The 20,978-nt window shown below is 57.5% G+C and overlaps 5 protein-coding genes across 5 annotated transcripts in view; 1 reads left to right on the top strand and 4 right to left on the bottom strand.

Annotated features, from left to right (window-relative positions):
* Window positions 1-6,224, bottom strand: part of PTSG_11364 (uncharacterized protein) — a gene marked incomplete at its 3' end in the record, with an annotated part of 7,691 nt that extends 1,467 nt beyond the window's left edge. Inside the window, exons 1-13 of the mRNA XM_004987584.1 lie at window positions 6,157-6,224; window positions 5,782-5,884; window positions 5,464-5,480; window positions 5,305-5,351; window positions 4,889-4,989; window positions 4,624-4,730; window positions 4,323-4,408; window positions 4,083-4,166; window positions 1,328-3,898; window positions 1,030-1,090; window positions 857-903; window positions 596-673; window positions 320-423 (exon numbers count right to left, since the gene is read on the bottom strand). Coding sequence (XP_004987641.1) covers window positions 320-423; window positions 596-673; window positions 857-903; window positions 1,030-1,090; window positions 1,328-3,898; window positions 4,083-4,166; window positions 4,323-4,408; window positions 4,624-4,730; window positions 4,889-4,989; window positions 5,305-5,351; window positions 5,464-5,480; window positions 5,782-5,828 — 3,350 coding nt within the window. The 5' untranslated portion in view covers window positions 5,829-5,884; window positions 6,157-6,224. The remainder of the gene's footprint in view (window positions 1-319; window positions 424-595; window positions 674-856; window positions 904-1,029; window positions 1,091-1,327; window positions 3,899-4,082; window positions 4,167-4,322; window positions 4,409-4,623; window positions 4,731-4,888; window positions 4,990-5,304; window positions 5,352-5,463; window positions 5,481-5,781; window positions 5,885-6,156) is intronic.
* Window positions 6,225-6,320: 96 nt separating this feature from the next.
* Window positions 6,321-8,531, bottom strand: PTSG_11363 (tubulin beta chain). The gene is made up of 2 exons (XM_004987583.1): window positions 8,389-8,531; window positions 6,321-8,115 (listed from the first exon to the last, which is right to left on the bottom strand). The coding sequence occupies exon 2, from the start codon at window positions 8,048-8,050 to the stop codon at window positions 6,713-6,715; it is 1,338 nt and encodes a 445-aa protein (XP_004987640.1). The 5' UTR covers window positions 8,051-8,115; window positions 8,389-8,531; the 3' UTR covers window positions 6,321-6,712.
* A 710-nt stretch (window positions 8,532-9,241) lies between these two features.
* On the bottom strand, window positions 9,242-11,611 carry PTSG_11362 (uncharacterized protein; the record flags this gene model as incomplete). Its single annotated transcript, XM_004987582.1, has 9 exons — window positions 11,520-11,611; window positions 11,306-11,353; window positions 11,095-11,160; window positions 10,821-10,896; window positions 10,603-10,678; window positions 10,395-10,452; window positions 10,110-10,203; window positions 9,837-9,892; window positions 9,242-9,610 (listed from the first exon to the last, which is right to left on the bottom strand). Exons 1-9 carry the CDS (start codon window positions 11,562-11,564, stop codon window positions 9,242-9,244), a joined length of 888 nt encoding a protein of 295 aa, XP_004987639.1. The 5' UTR covers window positions 11,565-11,611.
* Window positions 11,612-11,913: 302 nt separating this feature from the next.
* Window positions 11,914-16,981, bottom strand: PTSG_11361 (uncharacterized protein). The gene is made up of 9 exons (XM_004987581.1): window positions 16,646-16,981; window positions 16,206-16,382; window positions 15,899-15,977; window positions 15,132-15,672; window positions 13,308-14,763; window positions 12,975-13,057; window positions 12,762-12,836; window positions 12,393-12,536; window positions 11,914-12,241 (listed from the first exon to the last, which is right to left on the bottom strand). Exons 1-9 carry the CDS (start codon window positions 16,765-16,767, stop codon window positions 12,213-12,215), a joined length of 2,706 nt encoding a protein of 901 aa, XP_004987638.1. The 5' UTR covers window positions 16,768-16,981; the 3' UTR covers window positions 11,914-12,212.
* A 171-nt stretch (window positions 16,982-17,152) lies between these two features.
* Window positions 17,153-20,978, top strand: part of PTSG_11360 (alpha-glucosidase II alpha subunit, family GH31) — a gene marked incomplete at its 3' end in the record, with an annotated part of 6,965 nt that continues 3,139 nt past the window's right edge. The window contains exons 1-10 of the mRNA XM_004987580.1: window positions 17,153-17,394; window positions 17,697-17,896; window positions 18,141-18,315; window positions 18,649-18,787; window positions 18,984-19,068; window positions 19,312-19,389; window positions 19,653-19,951; window positions 20,165-20,235; window positions 20,384-20,472; window positions 20,681-20,794. Coding sequence (XP_004987637.1) covers window positions 17,224-17,394; window positions 17,697-17,896; window positions 18,141-18,315; window positions 18,649-18,787; window positions 18,984-19,068; window positions 19,312-19,389; window positions 19,653-19,951; window positions 20,165-20,235; window positions 20,384-20,472; window positions 20,681-20,794 — 1,421 coding nt within the window. The 5' untranslated portion in view covers window positions 17,153-17,223. The remainder of the gene's footprint in view (window positions 17,395-17,696; window positions 17,897-18,140; window positions 18,316-18,648; window positions 18,788-18,983; window positions 19,069-19,311; window positions 19,390-19,652; window positions 19,952-20,164; window positions 20,236-20,383; window positions 20,473-20,680; window positions 20,795-20,978) is intronic.

Below are 20,978 nucleotides of genomic sequence, written 5' to 3'. Positions count from 1 at the left end.
CATAAAGAAACAGCTATGGTGGTGGGCGGTAGAGGACATCACAGACCGTGGATGCTGCACCAGTTTTTGGCCGAATTACGTGCCTTAGTGACGCGATTGAAGGCCCCAGGTAGATCGAGATTGTTCGCGTCTATTTTTTCGTGTGCGGATTTATTTACATGTTTTAAGTTGCGTTTTGCTACAACCCCTCTCGGTCACGAAATCTACTTCGCACCACATCTCATGAGACCCACACACACACACACACACAGACACAGACACACACACACACACACACACAGACACACAGACACACAGACACAGACACAGACACACACACCTCTCCTCCTCCTGTCGCCTGATGCGTTCCTTCTCCATGGCCTCGTATCGCTCCTGTCGCCGTCGTTCCTCCTCCAGCGCCCGCTCCCGCTCCCGTTTCTCCTCCTGTGCACACACGCACGCAGAACAACGCGAATGCAGTGAGCCGTCATGTGTCACCACAAACAAACAAACAAACAAACAAACAAACAAACAAACAAACAAACAAACAAACAAACAAACAAACAAACAAACAAACAAACAAACAAACAAACAAACACACACACATTGAACGAACCTCTATCCTGCGTCTTGCATATGTGTTTCTGCGATCGTTGTCAGCAGACATGCTCGTCTTGCGAAGAGAGGGCGACCCCTGTTGGAGAAACGAGGCACAGGCGGTGTGCGAGCGTATGCACGTGTGCATGTGCGTGTGAGCGTTGCAGCCGTGTCAGCTTATCAGACAAGGACACAATTAGTATGATACAAACCAATGAAAGGCCCGACACCAATACACATATTCACATCCACTAGCGTTCATGTGTTCGTGCGTTCATACCCGCTTGAAGGCGCTCTTGATGACAGACGCGAGGTCAAGTGGCTGGCCTGCAATGTGCCGTTCAAATCAGGACAAGACCATTCTGTGAGCTCAAATCACGGCACACACACACACACACACACACACACACACACACACACACACACACACACACAGATGTGGGCATTGCGTACTTTGTGCGGGCTGTGCTGCGTTGTCCTGGGATGTGTCCACGGCTTTGAGCGCAACACCACCCTGCATTGATTGCCATAACGTGGAATGGCAGAATGTGTCAATGAAAACAGAACACCGATCGTGATATGAAACACATTCGTGGACACGCACCGACACACTGACACACACACACACACACACACACACGCACGCACACACACACACACACACACAAACACACACACACACAGACACAGACACAGACACAGACACACACACACACACACACACACACACACAAACACACACACTGCGCACCCTGATTGCTGCGAGGAAATCGCCCGGAAAGGCCGGCGCTGCTGGCTGCTTGGGCGCCGCCGCACCCAAATCCGCAGATGGCGGAGGCGGTGGTGGCGGAGGCGGAGGAGGAGGTGGTGGTGGTGCTGGCGCTGATGCGTCTTGATCTTGCTCTGCCTTTGCCTCTGCTGCCTCTGCCTGCACGTCTGTTGGGGCGGCATCAGGCGCTTCTGTTTGTTCCTTACCGTCCTTCTCCACCTGCCTCCCTTCTCCTTCCTCTTCTCCTCGCGCTGCCTGCCCCTTGTCTTCTTCCTTCTCCGACACTGCGACCTCGCCGTCGTCCAGTGTTGACTTTTCCTGCACCGCCTGTGCACCGCCGCGCTCGTCTCTCCCATGTTGCTCGGCGCTCCCCTGTTTCCCTTCAGCGGCACCAGTCTCCAATGCAGCCACGACCGGCGCATCTGCTGTCGGTGTCTGGTCCGCAACGTGTTCCTTCACCTCCTCCTGCTGTTCCTTCACCTCTTCCTTGCTTACGCCTGCTGCTGTGCCTGGCGATGGCTCTTGCTCGTGTTCCACCACTCCCGCCTTTCCTTCCTCGGGTTTATCCTCCGTCGCTTCGCTCGCCTTCGCTGCTTCCTGTTCTTCAGGCGACGCCACACCCTTCCCTGTCTTCGCCTGCTCTTCCTTCGCCTCTGTGGTTGCCTCCTCTGCTTCTTCCCCGTGTTCCTCCGCCGTGCCACCTTCCTCGATCCTCAATTCCTCCCGTGCGGTTTCTGCTTCCTGCCCCGGTTCCTGATCTTCGTTCTGTTCTCCCTCATCGTTCTTCTCGCTCACGCTATCCTGCGGTGTTGCCTTCTCCTCCTCCTCCACCTCCTCCTCCATCACCGTGCACTTCACCGCCTCGTCTGTGCTCGATTCCCGCGGTCCTGCCGTGTCCTCCAATGTCATCGCACCGCTACCGCCGTCCGACTTCATGGCACTCGTCCTCTCTTCATCACCAGCAGCAGCACCAGCTGGGGTCGTCGCAACTTCGGCTTGCTCCGTTGTGTCTGTGCCACCCCGAGCAACGCCACCCACATCACTCTGTTCTTCCACCACACCACCTTCATCGCGTGCCTCTACCTCTGCTGGTGCTGGTTCGGGTACTGGGTGCATCGTCGCGTCATCTCCATCTGTCGTCGTCTCACCAGCGTCCTCCCCGCTGCCCAAAATCACCGAAGCTGACGCAGCATTCTTCTTCCCCTTCTCCTCTTGCAGCGGTTCTGGTGGCTGTTCCGGCCCCTCTTTATCCTCGTGCACTTCCTCAGCGTCAGTTGATGTGGATGTCACCGTCACGCTCGCCACCGCCACGCCAGCCGTCACGGCTGGTGTTGTTTTCGCTTCCGATGGTGCCGGTACTGGCGCTGTTCCTGTCGCAGTGGTGTCTGCCTGTGTTGTGGCATCTGCTGTGGCAGTCGTGGCGGCAGCCTGGCCATCATCAGCCGCGCACTTCTCATCTTCCTCCTCAGCCTTAGTCGTCGCCTTTTCTTCTTCTTCTTTGTCCTCCTTCGCCTTTACTGCTGCACCATCGCCGACCGTCGTCGCCACATCAGCACTCTCGTCCCGCCCCTGCCCAGCACTTGCGGTCCTCGGCTGCCCTGCCTCGACATCACGAGGTTCGCTCCTGCCATCATCGTCATCACCAGCTGCAGTTGTTGCTGCCTCCGTTGGCGTGGTGGTGGTGGTGGTGGTGTCTGCGATCTTGTCTGCTTCCTCCTCCTCCCGGCTCGATGCTGCCGCCGTGGTTGGCGTGGTGCTGCCGTGCCCCGGCACCACCGCTGCCTCGGACCTGGCGTCCGGCACTGCTGACTCTCGTGCTGACTCAGCACCCGCAGAGGACGTCGTGCGGGCGCTGTCACGCCAGCTGCTCACACCGCTGCTGCTCGCGTTTGAAATACGCGGCGCAGGGAGCGCGCTGGGGGACGGCGTGCTTGTGCCTGTGTCTGTGTCCGTATTCGTTGTGTTAACGGCAACGGCAGCACTTGCACTTGCAGTGGTAGAAGCGCTGGTGGTGGTGATGCCTGCAGTGGTGGCTGTGCTCGTGGTCGCACTGATGGCAGCAGCTGCTGTGCTGGCCGTGACAGCCGTAGTGGCGGAACCATCTTGCGTCGACTGCCTTGTCGTCACCTCAGCGGCAGCAGCCATGATGCTGACGGTCGTCGTCGTCGTCGTCGTCGTCGTTGTCGCTTCGGCGGCAGCCGTGCGCGCTGCCTCCTGTACCTTCACAGCACTACTGCCGCCGCCTGTTGTACCGCGTCGCACGGCCGGGTGTGTCCCCGGTGCGCGCCCTGCCGTTGACGAGACGGTTGCACTGCGTGGGGGCGGAGGGCGCGACGGCCGCGGCGGTGATGGTGATGATACCGCTGTCGTTGCTGTTTTGGCTGCTGGTGGTGCTGGTGGTGGTGCTGCTGTTGGTGTTGGCTGAGCTGGACGCGGTGGTGATGGTTTCGGTGGCGGCGTTGATGTCACGGCAGTCGTGGCACTGGCGGTCGTGGTGGGAACGGTGGCGGTGGCGGGGGATGTTGTGACGGGTGGTGGACGAGCAGGTGCAGTCTGCAGGCAGGGGTTGTGTCATGCGCGTGGGGGCGATTGTGTGTCAGCGTGTGAGCGAGTGAGTGATTGGGTGATTGGGTGGGTAAGTGGGTGGGTGAATTGGATGCATGCTTGCGTGCGTTGTCGAACAACGAGGAGAACACATTGTGGATTGGCCACGTATGTGCAACATCAGCCGTCTCACCCGGACGGGGGCCGGGGCAGGTCGAATGGGCGCGTGGTGGGAAGGCGACGCTGTCTTTGCAGGCGGCGGCCGCGCTGGTGGTGTCTAAACACACACACACACACATGTTGATGAGAGCAGCAGTGAGCAGCGGTATAATTTAAGTGGCGACAAATGAGCCCTCACAGGAAACAGGGCGCCAACATCTGCTGGCAAGCGCAGCACGGCAGTGCAGGGTGCATGGTGACACCGACTGCATACCGAGTCGAGCGATGCCTGGCGTGCGGGGCGGGGCCGTGACCCGTGCGATGGCGGGCGCGGTGGCGGTGCATCAGCTGGCGGTGGGCCTGCAAGGGTGTGTGCGTGTGTGCGTGTGTGTGTGTGTGCGTGTGTGTGTGTGTTGTGTGTGTGTGTGTGTGTGTGCGCGCGTGTGTGTGCGTGTGTGTGAGGGGCGGCAGCACGTGGGCGACAGCAGTGTTATGTGAGTGCACCATCACCGCTGCCACCGCTCTGTCTTGAATCCACACCCCACCCCAGGCTTCAACAGCTGCGCACCGCGCACCTTCCACGACGCGTCGGGGTGGGAGTCGGGCTGGCGGCGGCGCTGTTGGTGCTGCTCGCACTGGTGCTGCCGTTGATGGCGGCGCTGCGGGAGCACTGCGCTGGGGTCTGGGGTGGCCAGGTAATGTGATGTGGTTATGTGATGTGATTGTGTGATGTGATGTGATGTGATGGTGTTATGTGAGGGGGCAGAGGATGCCGGGCTACTGTGCGCATGTACTGCATCAGCGCAGTGTTTGGGAACGCAGGACACGAAGAGTCCGCACCTGAGGCCGCGCTGTGCTGCTGCTGCACGGGCCGCCACGCGGGCGCGGGATGATGCCGCCTGTTGGGCACGCGGGCGCTGGGGCGGCGCCTCGCTCGGTGGCTGATACGACGGAGGGACAGTGGCGGGCGGGTGTGAAGATCACATCGATGGCACGGTGGCAGAGCCAACGTGTGTGGCAGGCACATTTACGAACAGAACGCAGCCATGCGGATATATAGAGACGCATACAGGCACACACAGACACAGTCACACAGGCACACACAGACACACATACACACACACACATACATACACACACACACAGACACAGACACAGACACACACACACACACAGACACACATACACACGCACACACACACACACACACAGACACACACACAGACACACACACAGACACACACACACACACACACCTGGCTGAGAGGTGCGCGTGAGGCGGGGATCACAGGTGGCGGGCGTTCTGCAGAACATGGTCGAGACAACAACACATGCGTGGGAGTGAGACGAGCAAGCAAGGATAAGCAAATTACACGGCATGATAGCACGGCAAATGCAAGTGTGTACGGACGCACCTGGTCGTTGGCCGTGGCTGTAGCAATTGGTGCAAACCCAAAGGAAAAGCCGAACAGCACAACATCAAATGGAACATGAGGGCACGGCGAGAAGAGGAAGCAGTGGAAACGAGTTGACAAGCAGAGTTGGAGGCAAACAGACACGCACGCACGCACACACGCACACACGCACACACGCACACACGCACACAGACAGACAGACAGACAGAGACGTACGCACGCACACGCACACACAGAGACACGTACACACACATATGCACACACACACACAGGCACACACACGCACACACACAGACACACACATAGATATACACGCACGAGGCTGCCGGTGGCGGAGGCCGTCCAGGTGGAGCACGGCCAGTCATTTCACGACGAGCTGGTGTTGCTGTGATTGGATCCAGCGCAGCAAAAAACCAGACCACTGACGCAAACAACAGCAACAACAACAGCAACAACAGCAACAACAACAACAACAGCAGCAGCACGTCCAAACAACACAAACCAAACAAAAGAACACATCAGTGTAGCAACGTGTGAGAAAGTCAACGAGCAACAAGCTCCACAAAACGTGCAACCCCACTCTCAAAGCACGGCATCATGCAGTGTGCTGCCCGTCCCCTGGCGCCGGTGAAACGAAACAGTCGGGCGCCAAACACAACACACCACAACACAACACGCAAGCACCGCGCTGACCTGGATGTGGTTGTTTGTAGAAAATTAGAAGAAATCATGCACAAACATTCGTATTCTTTGTGTGCTTGAGACGCTTGTATCTGCCTTCACGCTTCTCTCAACTGCACCCTCCCTCTCCTTCCTCACAGCCCCATCTTAATCCATTCTCCCGTCCCATGCCATCATCTCCTTTGAACGGTGTACGGGCCATCGTTTAAACAAGCAATTCAGGGGAACAAACGGCAGGGACAGTGGGAGGCAGGCAGGGGTGGGGATGGCACGACAAGGCCATGCATGACACAGGACAGAGGGGAACGACAATGGCGGGCGAGTTGGGCATGAAACGAAATCAACAGACAGGCACCTCAGTCAGTCAGTAAGCAAGCGAGCAACAACGCAGGGGGGGGGGGACAAAGGGGAACAAGCAAGAAAGAGGGAGCGTGGGACACGTGACAGGCGTGAGCTTGTCCGTCACAAGACAGGTGCACGCCACGACAAAGGCATGCCGCGGTGTGCACCAGCAAAGCAGGCAGACAAAAAGTCACATGGCACGGCCCAGACGAGGGAGCGAGTGCGCTCAGTCATCGTACTCCTCCTCCTCCTCGTCGAACTCGCCCTCCTCCTCGGCGGTGGCGTCCTGGTACTGCTGGTACTCGGAGACGAGGTCGTTCATGTTGGACTCGGCCTCGGTGAACTCCATCTCGTCCATACCCTCGCCAGTGTACCAGTGAAGGAAGGCCTTGCGGCGGAACATGGCGGTGAACTGCTCGCTGATGCGCTTGAAGAGCTCCTGGATGGAGGTGCTGTTGCCAATGAAGGTGGCAGACATCTTGAGGCCGCGGGGAGGAATGTCGCAGACGGCGGTGGTGATGTTGTTGGGGATCCACTCGACAAAGTACGAGCTGTTCTTGTTCTGGACGTTGAGCATCTGCTCGTCAACCTCCTTCATGGACATGCGGCCACGGAAGATGGCGGCGACGGTGAGGTAGCGGCCGTGGCGGGGGTCGCAGGCGGCCATCATGTTCTTGGCGTCGAACATCTGCTGGGTGAGCTCGGGGACGGTCAGGGCGCGGTACTGCTGGGAGCCGCGGCTGGTGAGAGGAGCAAAGCCAGGCATGAAGAAGTGGAGACGGGGGAAGGGAACCATGTTGACGGCGAGCTTGCGCAGATCGGCGTTGAGCTGGCCAGGGAAGCGGAGGCAGGTGGTGATGCCGCTCATGCAGGCGGAGACGAGGTGGTTGAGGTCGCCGTAAGTGGGGGTGGTGAGCTTGAGGGTACGGAAGCAGATGTCGTAGAGGGCCTCGTTGTCGATGCAGTACGTCTCGTCGGTGTTCTCAACAAGCTGGTGGACAGAGAGGGTGGCGTTGTAGGGCTCGACGACGGTGTCGGACACCTTGGGGGAAGGCACGACGGAGAAGGTGCACATGATGCGGTCGGGGTACTCCTCGCGGATCTTGGAGATGAGCAGCGTGCCCATGCCAGAGCCGGTACCGCCACCGAGGGAGTGTGTGAGCTGGAAGCCCTGAAGGCAGTCGCAGCCCTCGGCCTCCTTGCGGACAACGTCGAGGACGGCGTCGACAAGCTCGGCGCCCTCGGTGTAGTGGCCCTTGGCCCAGTTGTTGCCGGCGCCAGACTGGCCGAAGACAAAGTTGTCGGGGCGGAAGAGCTGGCCGTAGGGACCGGAGCGGACGGAGTCCATCGTGCCGGGCTCCAGATCGACGAGGACGGCGCGGGGCACATACTTGCCGCCGGTGGCCTCGTTGTAGTAGACGTTGATGCGCTCGAGCTGGAGGTCCGAGTCACCCGTGGCAGTGCCCGTTGGGTCAATGCCGTGCTCGTCGGAGATGACCTCCCAGAACTTGGCACCAATCTGGTTGCCGCACTGGCCAGCCTGGATGTGGACGATTTCGCGCATGGTGTCGGTGTTGGTTGTTGGTTGTTGTAGGGGACTTGCGGGGAGGCGAGATCAACGGTATGTATCTGCAGAGCGTGTGTGATGAATGGATGGGTTGGAGAGAGAGAGAGAGAGAGAGAGAGAGAGAGTTTGTATGTAGTGTGTGTGTGTGTGTGCGTGTGTGTGTGTAGTGTGTGTGGAGAGATGGGTGAGCGAGGGGTACGTAGTGGGGTGAGTGGATGAGTAAGTCGTGCAGATCGCAGAAGAAGCAAGACCACGTGACCGGGTGAGATTGCTTCTGTCCTTGCCATATGCGACGGTGTCACATGTCAGATCACAACATGCAAAACAGCACTCACGCAAAAGGGTGGAGGAGCGGGAAGGAAAGAAATGAACACGGCAACGCAGCCGATCGCACAAGCGACACCCAACAAAAATATCTCTCCAACGGCGACAAAGCCAAACACGCGCACACACACCTGTTGTCAAGCTGTCAAGATGAAAATACCGTGGCAGAGAAGCGATCGCTCGCGTGTTCAGCAGCCGCTGTGTGTGTTGTTCTGCACTGCTCAGCTTGTTGCGTGAGTGGAAAACAAAAGCCAACGGCGGTGACAATAAGGGAGGGAAAGACCCCACAAAACCTTCCATGTTGCTTTGTGTGAGATGTTGCTTTGTCATCGCCATTGCTGCAACACCGCAACCGCCAAATTTAGCTTTGTGCCATGTTGCGCAACTGGCAGTAGCGACTGAATTCAGTCTGATAATTTTGGTGCATGTTGTTGTTTGTGTGTTGTGTGTGTTGTGTGTGTGTTGTGTTGTGTTGTGTTGTGTGTACATGCTCTTTCTATGTGTGTGTCTGTGTGTGTGCCTGTGTGTGTGTCTGTCTGTCTCTCTCACTCCCACACACACACACACACACATACATACATACACACATACACACCTGCTGAATGCAGTTAGGCTTGTATGCGGGAAGAGTAACGAAAGGGGGAGAAAGGAAAAGAGTGGGAACCAGCCAATCAGGCACAGCATGAGAACAACATCAATGTCGCTCGGTTGAAGCACAAACACACATGGTCCCAGAGCCGATGCCATATCACGCACACACACACACACACACACACACACACACACACACACACACACACACACACACACACACACACGCACATACAATTCTGCTTAGTTCTTTGTTTTGCTCGTCCTTCGTCTTCACTGAGGTCCACCAAAGTGGTGGTGGTGGTGGTGTGGAGATGCTGAATCATGGACGCCAAATGCGCCCACGGAGCGTCCAAACGAGGGTTGCTGGGGCTGCTGTTGTTGCTGTTGTGGCTCACCGTGCCCCTGCATCATCATGGATCCCTGGCCCTGCCCTTGCATCTGCATCTGCATCTGCTGTCCACCAAACGAGCCGCCGTGCTGCTGTTGCATCACACCAAACCCGCCGCCAAACGATGACGATGACGACTGCTGCTGCTGCCCACCGCCCTCGCCCATGGATGTGGACTGCATGGCCTGCACGAGACCCACGCCACCGTCATCTGTCACGTTCAGAATCACCCACACCTCTTCGCCAAAACACTGCGAACAGGGAGGGTGGGGTGTTCGTTAGGAGAAGGGTCGAAGGTGGAGGGTCGAATGTGTGTGTGTGTGTGTGTGTGTGTGTGTGTGTGTGTGTGTGTGTGTGTGTGTGTGTGTCAGTTTGTTGGAGAATGGTTGAACTCATTTTGTTTGGTCGGTTTTGCGTGTGTATGTGTGTGTGTGTGTGTGTGTGTGTGTGTAAGTCATTATATGCTTGACATGATACCTCGGTGACGTGGTCGCTGTGCTGGAGTCGCCACGTGCCGACATATTGGCCCGGCTCTGTTCCATTTGACACACGTGTACATGGTTGAATGAGCAATACATACACACAAAACTGCAAATGCACGAAACACGCACACACACACACACATGCGCACTGTTCTGTGTCGAGCCAGAATGGCCCAGTTTTCAAGCACACAGTAGCACCAAGCATCGCCAAGCACACCAGCACCTCCCAGACCCCTGCCCTCCCTGCAATGGCCACCAGGCACCGTACCGCGCGGTGCTGTGAATGTGACTGTGACGTCTGCAAATTCGCCGGGAGCAGCGGGCGGCACGGCGACACGAGACGGCGCACCCATCCTCTCGCCCTGGAGGTGGTGATGGTGGTGGGTGAGGTCGAGGGGTTGTGGAGGCAAGGGAGGGAATGCGGTGAAGGGGGGGGGGAGGCAATGTGCGGAAGGAACGAGGACATCATGTGCAACGACTGAAGGGCGCGGTGTGTCATGATCACAGAGGTGTCATCACACAACACACAAATACATGCGCACCCGGCGCTTACGTTGAGAAAGGCAAATACGGTCGAGTGCGGCCAGTGTGTCGTGCCAGTGTTGCGAAAACTGTGCAGGCAACGGGGTGAGACGGTGACTTCACAATGAGGGGAGGCAGTGCAAGCGTTGCATTGAGGACAAACACACACACACACACACACACACACACACACACGCACACACACACACACACACACACACACACACACACACACACACCGCCACGTTTTTGTAAACTGCTGTCCAGAGCCGACGGCGTCGCTGCCGTGTGAGGCAGTCATTTCGCCAATCAGTTCTGAGGAACACGCATGAAGGTGACGCGAGTGGCAGGTGAGGCGCAATGTGAACGTAAAACACACCCAACAGCACACAGCAACGCAACAGCAACCACGCACACCATCATGTTCACATTCACAACCACAATCGCACGCGCCCACCTGCTTGCGGTCTCTGTCTTGGAATGTACATCTGGTTACCGGAACCCTGTTGGTCAAAGTATGACCACACCGCGCCCTGCACACACACACACACACACACACACACACACATGTGCAATCGGGAAACGTTGTGCATCAATATACCACACGCAGCGGTTCACGGAACAAGGCATGTGTGGCTCTCATCAACGTTGAAGTTGGCAGCAACGACGCCCTGGATCCCTCCTTCCACGCGCGGGGCCCCTCGCAAGCTCACTGACTACTCTGAACGAACCTGCAGGTTCCAGTTGTTTGCCTCGAGAAAGAACGACGCAAGGCTGTCGTCATCAATCCGAACCACCTGCAGGTCCATGTGGTACATGAAGCATGAGGCAAAGTGTTTCACACTGGCATCAATACACAGGCTTCGCCACCAACAATTTGCCGCGCCGACAAGCCCGGCACGCTCGCGCATACGCATCAACAACAGCAGCCCAACAACACACCTTTTTGAACTGGTCGATGAGCGTGCCATGGTCAGTGGTCCCAAGCGACTGCACACACACGTCGAGCATACGGAGAGGCGACAAGGAGATGCACGCAAGGCATTCACCGCAGTGTGAGCATTCGGTTGTATTTCAGGGCGCGGACACATTCGTTGCTGCAGTGTTGTTCGTTCGCGCGCGCGAAAAGAAAACAGGGTAAGAAAGAAAGCCATACCATAAACATGCTGAGGAGCTGATCCGGGTCATCCATGTCGCCCATCTTTGGATGTGTGGATGTGGATGTGTGTGTGTGTGTGTGTGTGTGTGTGTGTGTGTGTGTGTGTCTTGTGTTGTTTGTTGTACTGGGTCGTTGAAGGTGGATGTGTGATGTATGTTGTACTGCTTCGAAGGTGGATGACACAAGTCAGCAACTGCGAGCGAGCGAGGAGCGAGTTTGGCTTGGTTTGTGCGGCGAGTTGTGGATAATTTGTTGAAAACTTGCTGTGAAATTCTAGCCAAACAGCACACCGCCTTGTTGTGGCGGCTCTCTGAAGGAAGAAGTCTTTCCACTCGGTCATCAACTCAGCCGCCGTTGCGACACGTCAAGGTCACTTGTTTGCCAATGCTGGTGGTGTGTTCAGTTGTTCATTGTGCAACAGAGGTAGGAAAGGGAGAACAAGGGGAGGTGCGCACGCAGCGCCCAGAAACAGCAAGAAATGCATGCAGCAGGCAGGCAGGTCGGTGTAACAAAACAAGGGAAAGCAGTGAGGGAGGGTGAGCAGGGGCAACGAAAGAAGAAGAAGGGAGGGGGGCAAGAACGCAGGGTAAGGTTTGACAGCGCGTGCATATGGGGAGAGTCAACATGTCAGGGGGCAGGAAGAGGGAGCGTATGTGACTGCGGATGTGATTGCGGATGCGCCACATTGCATCACTCGTCCTCCACTTCGGGGGCAACGTCTGTCGAAGTTGGGGGTGGGGGGGGGTTAATGGGTGATTGTGAGGGTTGGAGATGTCACGCGTGAAAAAAAGAAGAGAGCTACAGCAGACACGACACACACACACACACACACACACACACACATGACACATGACACACACACGCACGTACCGAGGTAGCCGGTGCCGTCTGGGCCATCGTCCTCGCTATCGGCGATGTTGTCGTAGTCGCTCTCCGCGAGGTCCTCGTTGGACTGGTAGATGGGGTTCGTCTTGTCGTTTAGACCAACCGTAAACGCAGGCTCGTCGTACAGGCCTGCACCAAGTCATGCGCGTGCGTAGTGAGGTAAGGTGAGGTGAGGTGAGGTAAAATGAGGTGAGGCGATATGAAGTGGAGCGAACGCTGGGCACCATGGATAAGTGGGCGATGAAGCAAAGAAGAATCACAATCACGCATAACACGCATAACACGCATAACACACAAACACACAAACACAAACACACACACGCACACGCACACACACACACACAAACGGCGCACCTTCTTCCTCTGGCTTGTCGCCTGCTGCCTCGTAGACGGGCTGCACCATAGCCGGGTTGAGGCCGGGGTCGTCGTCTGAACACAACGTGACGCAGATGAAGACGTTAGAGCCGACGTGATGCGTGGACGGACAATTCGAGGGATATTCGACCAACACGCACACACACAGGCACACACATGCACATGTACACTCACTCACACTCACACACGTACACATTGGGTTTTCAAAGGCGACGACGTGTCTGTTGGCGTCAACAGCGGTGCCGGCCTTGCCCGAGCTGCGGGAGCCGCCGCGACTGTGTGCACGCGACGGCAACGATGATGGTTGTGATGGCGATGGTTGCGACGATGGTTGTTAGGGGTGGGGTGTGCACACACACACAAACATGATTCTCATCATCAACAAGCAGTGACATTGCAATGTCATCAAACGGAACAGTCGCCCGCACGCAGCAACGACAGCAACGAAAGCAGGGTGCACGCCGACACAATCACGACCCCACGCCAACGCCACCCCACATGCACGAGGAGCAATCGACCGCATACCGCTGGAGGACGACGATGAGGATGACAACGGCAATGAGGGCGACAACACCGGCAGCAGCGCCGCCAGCAATGACGCCCACGCTCGCGGCGCTCGACTCCGCAGGCGCAATGGTCACGGGCGCAGTCGTGCTGCTGCTGGAGGTCGAGATGACGGGCTTGGTGGCCGTGGTGGTGGAGGTGGTGGTGGTGGCAGCGTTGACGGCGTTCTGCACACGCGTCTCAATCTGCGCGACGACGTCTGCGGCAACGTCGAGCACGCAGTCGCCCGTGGGCAGCGACCCGGCCGGCCCGCAGGTGGTGGCGGCGATGAGGGCGTCGTAGGCGGCGGCAGCGTCGCCACCAGAGGCCGCGAGCAGCTCCCGTGCGCGGTCGTACAGGCAAGAGGAGGAGGGCAGGTCGTCAATCTGGATGGCGCCGCTGCTGAGGGTGGTGATGAAGCACTCGTACGCCTGCGGGTCAATGGTGGCTGCGGCGCCGTTTGCAGCCGCCACCAGCGCCTGGTACGACGGGTGGTCGCTCGTCACCACCAGCGCATCGCACAGGTCCTCCAGACATGTCACCTTGTACGTCACAATCAGCTCAACCACCACGTTTGCGTCGTCGCCAGCGGCACGGCGTCGGCGGGCAGTGCTGCTGTCACTGCCGGTGTTGGCGCTGGTGCTGAGGATGAGCTCCATGCCGAGCACCTCGTCCGCGGCGACGGCGGCCAGGAAGCGCTGCTTCATCTCCGCGATAAACGCCGCGCGGTTGGCCGTGTTCACCAGCAGCCGCAGCGTCAGCGCGGGCAGGTGCACGCCAAACACAATCGGGTCCGAGATGATGGTGCGGGTGATGGGCTGGGCGGCCACCACGGCGGCGTCGGCCGTGTTGAGGGCATCACCAGCGGCAATTGCATTGTCGCTCTCCAGGAACGCCTGCAGGTCCCCGTTGTCTGTGGCGTTGAGCCCGGTAAGCGCGCCAGCCAGCGCAGCAATGTCGTCGTCGCTGACAGTGGTGTCGTTGCCGAGCGCCTGCGCAATCGCCGCCTTGAGCTGGTCCGGGTCCGACGGGCACGTGTAGTCCTTGCACACCGTGCTCACCAGCATGGACGTGTCGAACGAGCTCCCTGCCGCCTTGTCCACCTTGCTGAGGGCCTGCACCACGCTCGCAATCTGGGTGCACGCTGCCTCGTCGGCACAGGTGGTGTTGACGGCTGCGAGGGCGTCGGCGGTGGCGTGGGCTGAGGCGAGCGCGGCCACGTGCACGCGGGCCAGGACACGCGTCTCCGTCTGGAACGCGCCGTCGACCCCGGCCGTGGGGTTGGCGAGGGTCAGGGTGGCGGTGGGATCAAAGAGGCGCGGGTCTGTGCCGGGGACAGCAAAGGCGGCGCGGGGGGCGGTGGCGACGCCGGAGAGGGTGAGGGTCATGTCGCTGTAGGCGGCGGACAGCGACCACACCGTCCACGTGAACGACGTGCCTATCCGTTTTTGGTTTTCAAAGAGGGGAGGAGTGAGTTGGGAGTTTTGGGTTGGAGGTTGGGGATGAGTTGGTGGGAAGAGGTGAAAGCGTGGAAAGGAAGGGTAAGGAGGTAGGGAGGGCGGAAGCATGCGAAGGCGCAAGTGACGTCCCAACAGCGATATCATTCACGTAAAGACGCACACGAAATAACACACACACACACACACACACACACACACAAACACTGATACACACGAACCAACGAACACACGAACACTGATACACACGAACCAACGAACACACGAACACACACACGTACACACTTACATACACACCCACCAACGCACACAATACATCGCTACCACCGCCAGCACAACGGCTACGTACCATTGAGGTCTGGCAGCATTGCGGGTGCCAGGGCGGCGAGCGAATCCTCGTCCTGCAACGCAGCGTCAATCGCAGCGCGAACGTCCTCGTTCTGCGACAGGGCGTCCACGGCCAGGTCGAACTGGAAGTTGACCGTGTCCAAGGTGGCGGCAGCGGCCTGGATCTCGGCGTCCTTGTATTGCGCGCCCTCCACGAGACGCGCGGCCTGCTCTGCAGCCTGCTCCTCCGTCGGGCAGCTGTTGTAGTACATGCACGCGCGCGTGCCCTCGTCGTTGAATGAGAACTCGTCCGTGCACGCCGTCTCGTCGTTGATGAAGAAGCGGCTGCAGTCCAGCCCATCAAACTGCGGCGCGGGCAGGTCGCGGCAGTCCTCAATCTCCAGGCCCGCCGTGCTCGGGTGCCCGATGGTCAGCGACGCCACGTTGGTCAGCGGGGCGTCGGAGAACACGTGGTACGAGCTGTCTGGCTCAAAGAACACGTCATCGTCCTCACGCGGAGGCTCCGTCGTCGCATCCAGCGACGTGCCACGGTAGATCCGCCACTGCACGTCATGTGCGTGTATGCGTAAGTGTAAGTGTGTGTGTGTGCATGTGTGACAGTTGTGTGTGTGTGCAAGTGTGACAGTTGTGTGAGTGGTGCGTTTGTGTGTTAGTGAGTGAGCGTGTGTGCGTGTCAGTTGCAGTCGCAAATCAGAGCGTGTACAAAGCAGAAACACCATTACTCTACTCTTCGTCACCAGCACTATTGCCAACCGCGATGAAACTCACGTTGTCTGGGCAGTTGAAGGAAAACTCAATGTCGTCGCGGGGACCCTTGAACTGCGCCTCTGGGCCAGATGCTTGCTCACTGAGAGTCAAAGGACAGAAGAAGAAGAGGAAAAACAAAACACGCACACACAATGTCGTGCGGTGTTCAACGAGAGTGTGAGATGGGCTATCTGATGCACTCGTTTGGATGAGCAGAGAAGACGACGCAAGGAAGGAGAAGCAAGGACATGAATGCCAATGTCAATGCAAACGAAGCATGGCATCGCTTTCAAGGCGGCACATCGACGACACGAAACAATAAACGCACTTGAACTTGATGACAACCGCCTGGTCGCTCTGAAAGACGAAGCGGCCGTTCATGGGGAGCTTCATGCGGGAGCCAACGGAGTACGTCTCGCTGGAGATGAACGACGTGTACGCGCGCTCCGAGCGCAGGTCGACACTGGCGACATCGCTGCTCTCCAGTGGCAGTGCACCGTCCCAGCTGCGTTGCGGTGTGTGGATGGCGTGTGTGTGTGTGTATGGTGTGTGTGTGTGTGTGTGTGTGTGTGTGTGTGTGTGTGTGGATGGGGTGAGTGCACAATGTGAGTGAGGTGAAGGAGCACGCGTGACATCACACGAACACGAGTACTGCACACACGACTCGCTGCAACAGCAAACACAAAACACGAACATGCACACACAAACACACGTGCAAGCACAACAAACACGACACGTACTGCCACAACCGCGCCACCCAAAACGCACTTGTCGGCGTTGTTAAAGTTGGTGTTTCCACCGCGCCAGACGAGGTTCTTGGCAGCGCAGAGGTCTGCGCTGAACACAGCGGCGACCACGGCAAGCGTGATCACAACAGCACCGCGACTCATGGTCTTGCTTGGCTGTATTGGGGGTGTGCGAGGTGTGGTGGGGAAGGGGGAGAAGGGTGGGGAAGAAAAACAAACAAACAAACAGCAGGAAAGGCGAGCGAGAGAACAACAAGCAACAAGCAAGAAGCAAGCAAGCCAAAAACAAACAAGCAAGATGGTAAACCGCGTTGTTCGTCCTGGGATGTGAGCAATGTGTAGTGTGGGGAAACCGGAGAGGATGTGGCTATTGTTGAGTGTAACACCTGATATTCTTTCGACTGCGGTGCTGTCGAACAACGGCAGCTGCATCATCGTGTGGTAGATATGAGTTACACGAGCACTAATGCGTGGAATAGCAGTATTCTGTGTGCGAAACATAGAATATAGAACTAGTTAAAGGACAATGGTTTATTATTAGGGCCGTATCCGGAATTGGCTGACGTCGGCAACAGCGACAACTGACAGACAGAGACGCTGATGATGATGAGACGTTGTGGTGGCGGTGGCGCTGCTCCCGTGTCAGTGCAGGCAGTGGTGTTGGCTGTGCTGGCGGTGGGCAGTGTGCTCTTTGTCACTGCTGTGGACCGCAGCAACTTCAAGACATGCGAGCAGAGCGGGTTTTGCAAGCGCCAGATCCTCGATCGGCCGGTGCGGGTGTGGCGTGTGTGTGATGTGTGTGATGTGTGTGATGTGTGTGATGTGTGTGTGTGTGTGTGTATGTTTGTGTGTGTCTGTGTCTGTGTCTGTGTGTGTGTGCGTGTGCGTGTGCGTGTGCGTGTGCGTGTGTCTGTCTGTCTGCCTGTCTGTCTGTCTGTCTGTCTGTCTGCCTGTCTGTCTGTCTGTCTGTCTGTCTGTCTGTCTGTCTGTCTGTCTGTCTGTCCTCACAAGCCAGCTGCCTGTGTATCCTCTCATCTTCGTCCCCCTCCCTCTCTAACATCACACGCCTTTAGAGCGACTGGACGTCGCCGTACACCGTCGAACGCAGCAGCGTGGAGATTGTGGCCGGGAGTGACGGCAATGGACAACAGCAGGCGCTCGTCTTTGACCTGAAAGACTCGCGCGAGACCAAGCTCCTGCGCGCCTCCATTGTTGGCTTTGAGAGCGACACCCTCCGCCTCGTCATTGACGAGAAGGAGCCCATCCGCCCTCGGTGAGTTTCCATCACGCAAGCAAACGCATGTGCCGCATGGAACGTGCGACGAAACGCATGTGCCCCACGCATGCGAACGAAGCACGTGTGTTTCATGCAGAAAGGCGCAACCATGCCTGGCCGCCCCAAGCAAGCACAACGTGCGCTTCTGATCACCGCTGCGACGATGCATGTGTTCCCAGTGTCTGGTACTCACGACACCCATTCACCCATTGTGTCATGCACACATTTGTGTTTGTTACAGCTACCGCGTACAGGATGTTGTGTCGGAGGACCTGGTGAACACGCCCGCGAAGATTCAGAAGAGTGACAGCTCCACGGATGAGCACTTTGTCGCTGATGTTCTTGTCAACCACGACGTCATCGGTTCCATCATCGTCACCTACGCCCCCTTCCGCATCGACTTTATGCGCGGCGACGTGAGTTGAAAAGAGGGAGAGAGAGAAACAGACAGACAGACAGAGACAGAGAGAGACAGAGAGGCAGGGAGAGAGACAAAGAGAGAGAGAGAGAGGCAGGGAGAGAGACAAAGAGAGAGAGAGAGAGAGAGAGAGAGAGAGAGAGAGAGAGAGAGAGAGAGAGAGAGAGAGACAGTGTGTGTGTGTGTGTACGCACTTTGTCATTGTATATGGCTGCACTTTGTGTCATTGTGTTGCCACCTTCAGCGCCCCCCCCCCCCAAATACCCTTCACTCTTTACAAATCACCCTGCTCATACAATCACCATCCCGCTTGCCCGCTTTTCCTTTCCAGACTGCCGTTGCGACGGTGAATGGCCGCGGGCTGTTTGACTTTGAGCAGCAGCGGGAGCGGCGTGACGGCGACGTCGATGGCATGTGGGAGGAATCCTTCAAGACCCACAAGGACAGCAAGCCCCACGGCCCAACTGCAAGTAGGGTGTGCTGTATGTGGGTGGGTGTGGGTGTGTATGTGTGTGTGTGTGGGTGGGTGGATGTGTGTGTGGGTGGGTGGGTGGGTGGGTGGATGTGTGATTGCAACGCACATGCGTTAGACTAATCTCAGTTCTCAGTTTTCACTTGAACACCCTCCTCACCGATTGCGACCACCACCACCCAACATGGCTTCAGTCTCGCTTGATCTGACGTTCCACGATGCGCAACACGTGTACGGCATTCCCGAGCACGCAGACTCGTTTGCTCTTCGCGACACAGAGTAAGCGCGAGTGGTGGTGGTGGTGGTGGTGTTTGGCACAGGTTGTTTGGTGTGTTGGGAAGAAGCATAAGGACAATAGCATACGCTTGCGTGCCAGTGTTCGCACACACACACACACACATACACACGCACACACTCACGCACACTTGAACGCACACTCGAACGCACACTCACGCACACATACACTTACACGCCCTCATTCTTCTTTTTCCATCGTTCCGTCGCGGTGCCTTGTTGCGGCAGGCGGACCAAGCCGTACCGGCTGTACAATCTCGATGTGTTTGAGTACGAGCTGGAGGAGACAATGGCACTCTACGGCAGGTGAGGCCGTGGTGGTGACGGTGGTGGTGGGGTAAGGCTCGTGGTGAGGCTCGTGAGGCTGGTGGTGCTATGCTTCTACGATTGTAGCGTGTGTGTTATCCTTGCGCACATGCTCATGCGCACGCATGTACGCACATACGCACAGCCCAAGCGCCCAGACATTCACACACTCACACACAAACACACACACACACACATTCACACATTCGCATACATTCACACGATGGTCACTCATCCTCCGTAATCCCTCGGTCACCTGGCAGCATCCCGTACATGCTCGGGCACAGCCGGCGCCACACGACGGGCGCCCTGCTGCTCAACGCAGCGGAGATGTGGGTGCACGTGCAGCGGTCTGGTGCGTCATCTCCCGTGCACACGCGGCTGCTGCGTGCCCTCTCCTCGCTCTTCTCGTCCCCATCGGCACAGGCCGGCGGCGATGGCAACACGGCGTCCCGCGCGTCTGTCGACACCCAGTGGGTGGTGGAGAGTGGCGTTGTGGACCTGTTTGTCTTCCTCGGGCCAAAGCCCCACGACGTCTTTGCGCAGTACGCAAAAGTCACAGGTGCGCCACGTGTTACGGCTGGAGTGGGCTGAGGAGGGTGGAGGATGTGTGTGTATGTCTGTGTCTGTGTCTGTGTCTCTGTGTGTTGATTGTGTTTATGTGTGTGTGTGTGTGTGTGTGTGTGTGTGTGTGTGTGTGTGTGTGGGCGTGTTTTCTTGCCTCTTTATACAGCTTCATTCTGTGTCCTTCCGCCATCGACACATGTGTGTGCAGGCATGCCTGAGCTGCCGCCGCTCTTCAGCCTCGCCTACCACCAGTGCCGCTGGAACTACAACGATCAGGAGGTGCTCACGTTGCACCCGCGTGGGAAGCAAGCACACACACACATGCACACACACACACACACACACACACACACATACACACACACACGCACACACACACACACACGCACACATGTACCCCAACCCCACTACACACCACCCGCTGCAGGATGTTGCGCTGGTTGACCGGCGCCTGGACGAAGCGGACATCCCGGCAGACGTCATCTGGCTCGACATTGAGCACACAGACGGAAAGAGGTGCTGCTGAATGCGTGTAGAGGGCCGGGGTGGGAGTGGTGCATATGTGTGTGTGTGTGTGTGTTGTCAGTGTGTGTGTGTGTGTGTGCGCGCACATGCGTCTGCCTATATGCCTGTTAACCTACCCCTTCTGCCGGCCTGTCTGTGTTTCTTCTTGTTTACCAAGAACTTACGCCTCCCCTTTCCCCCTCCCACATATTGTGTGCAGGTACATGACGTGGGACCGCACCAAGTTCCCTGATCCAGCGGCAATGCAGAATGCACTCAACGTCAAGGAGCGCAAGATGGTCAACATTGTCGACCCGCACATCAAGCGCGCAAGGTGATGTGATGCCCAATGCTACATTGCACGGCCATCGTGGTGGCATGCGACGTGCTGACTCAAATGTCTTTGTTCATGCACGGCCTTGCACGCACGTCCCACGTACATTCCACACACACACACACACACACACACACACACACACACACACACACACACACACACACACACACACACACACACA

The sequence above is a fragment of the Salpingoeca rosetta genome (assembly GCF_000188695.1).
Source record: "Salpingoeca rosetta unplaced genomic scaffold supercont1.44, whole genome shotgun sequence".
Taxonomy (NCBI): Eukaryota; class Choanoflagellata; order Craspedida; family Salpingoecidae; genus Salpingoeca; species Salpingoeca rosetta.
Note: the sequence above shows the minus strand (reverse complement) of the source record. Positions and strands in the feature narration are given on the sequence as shown.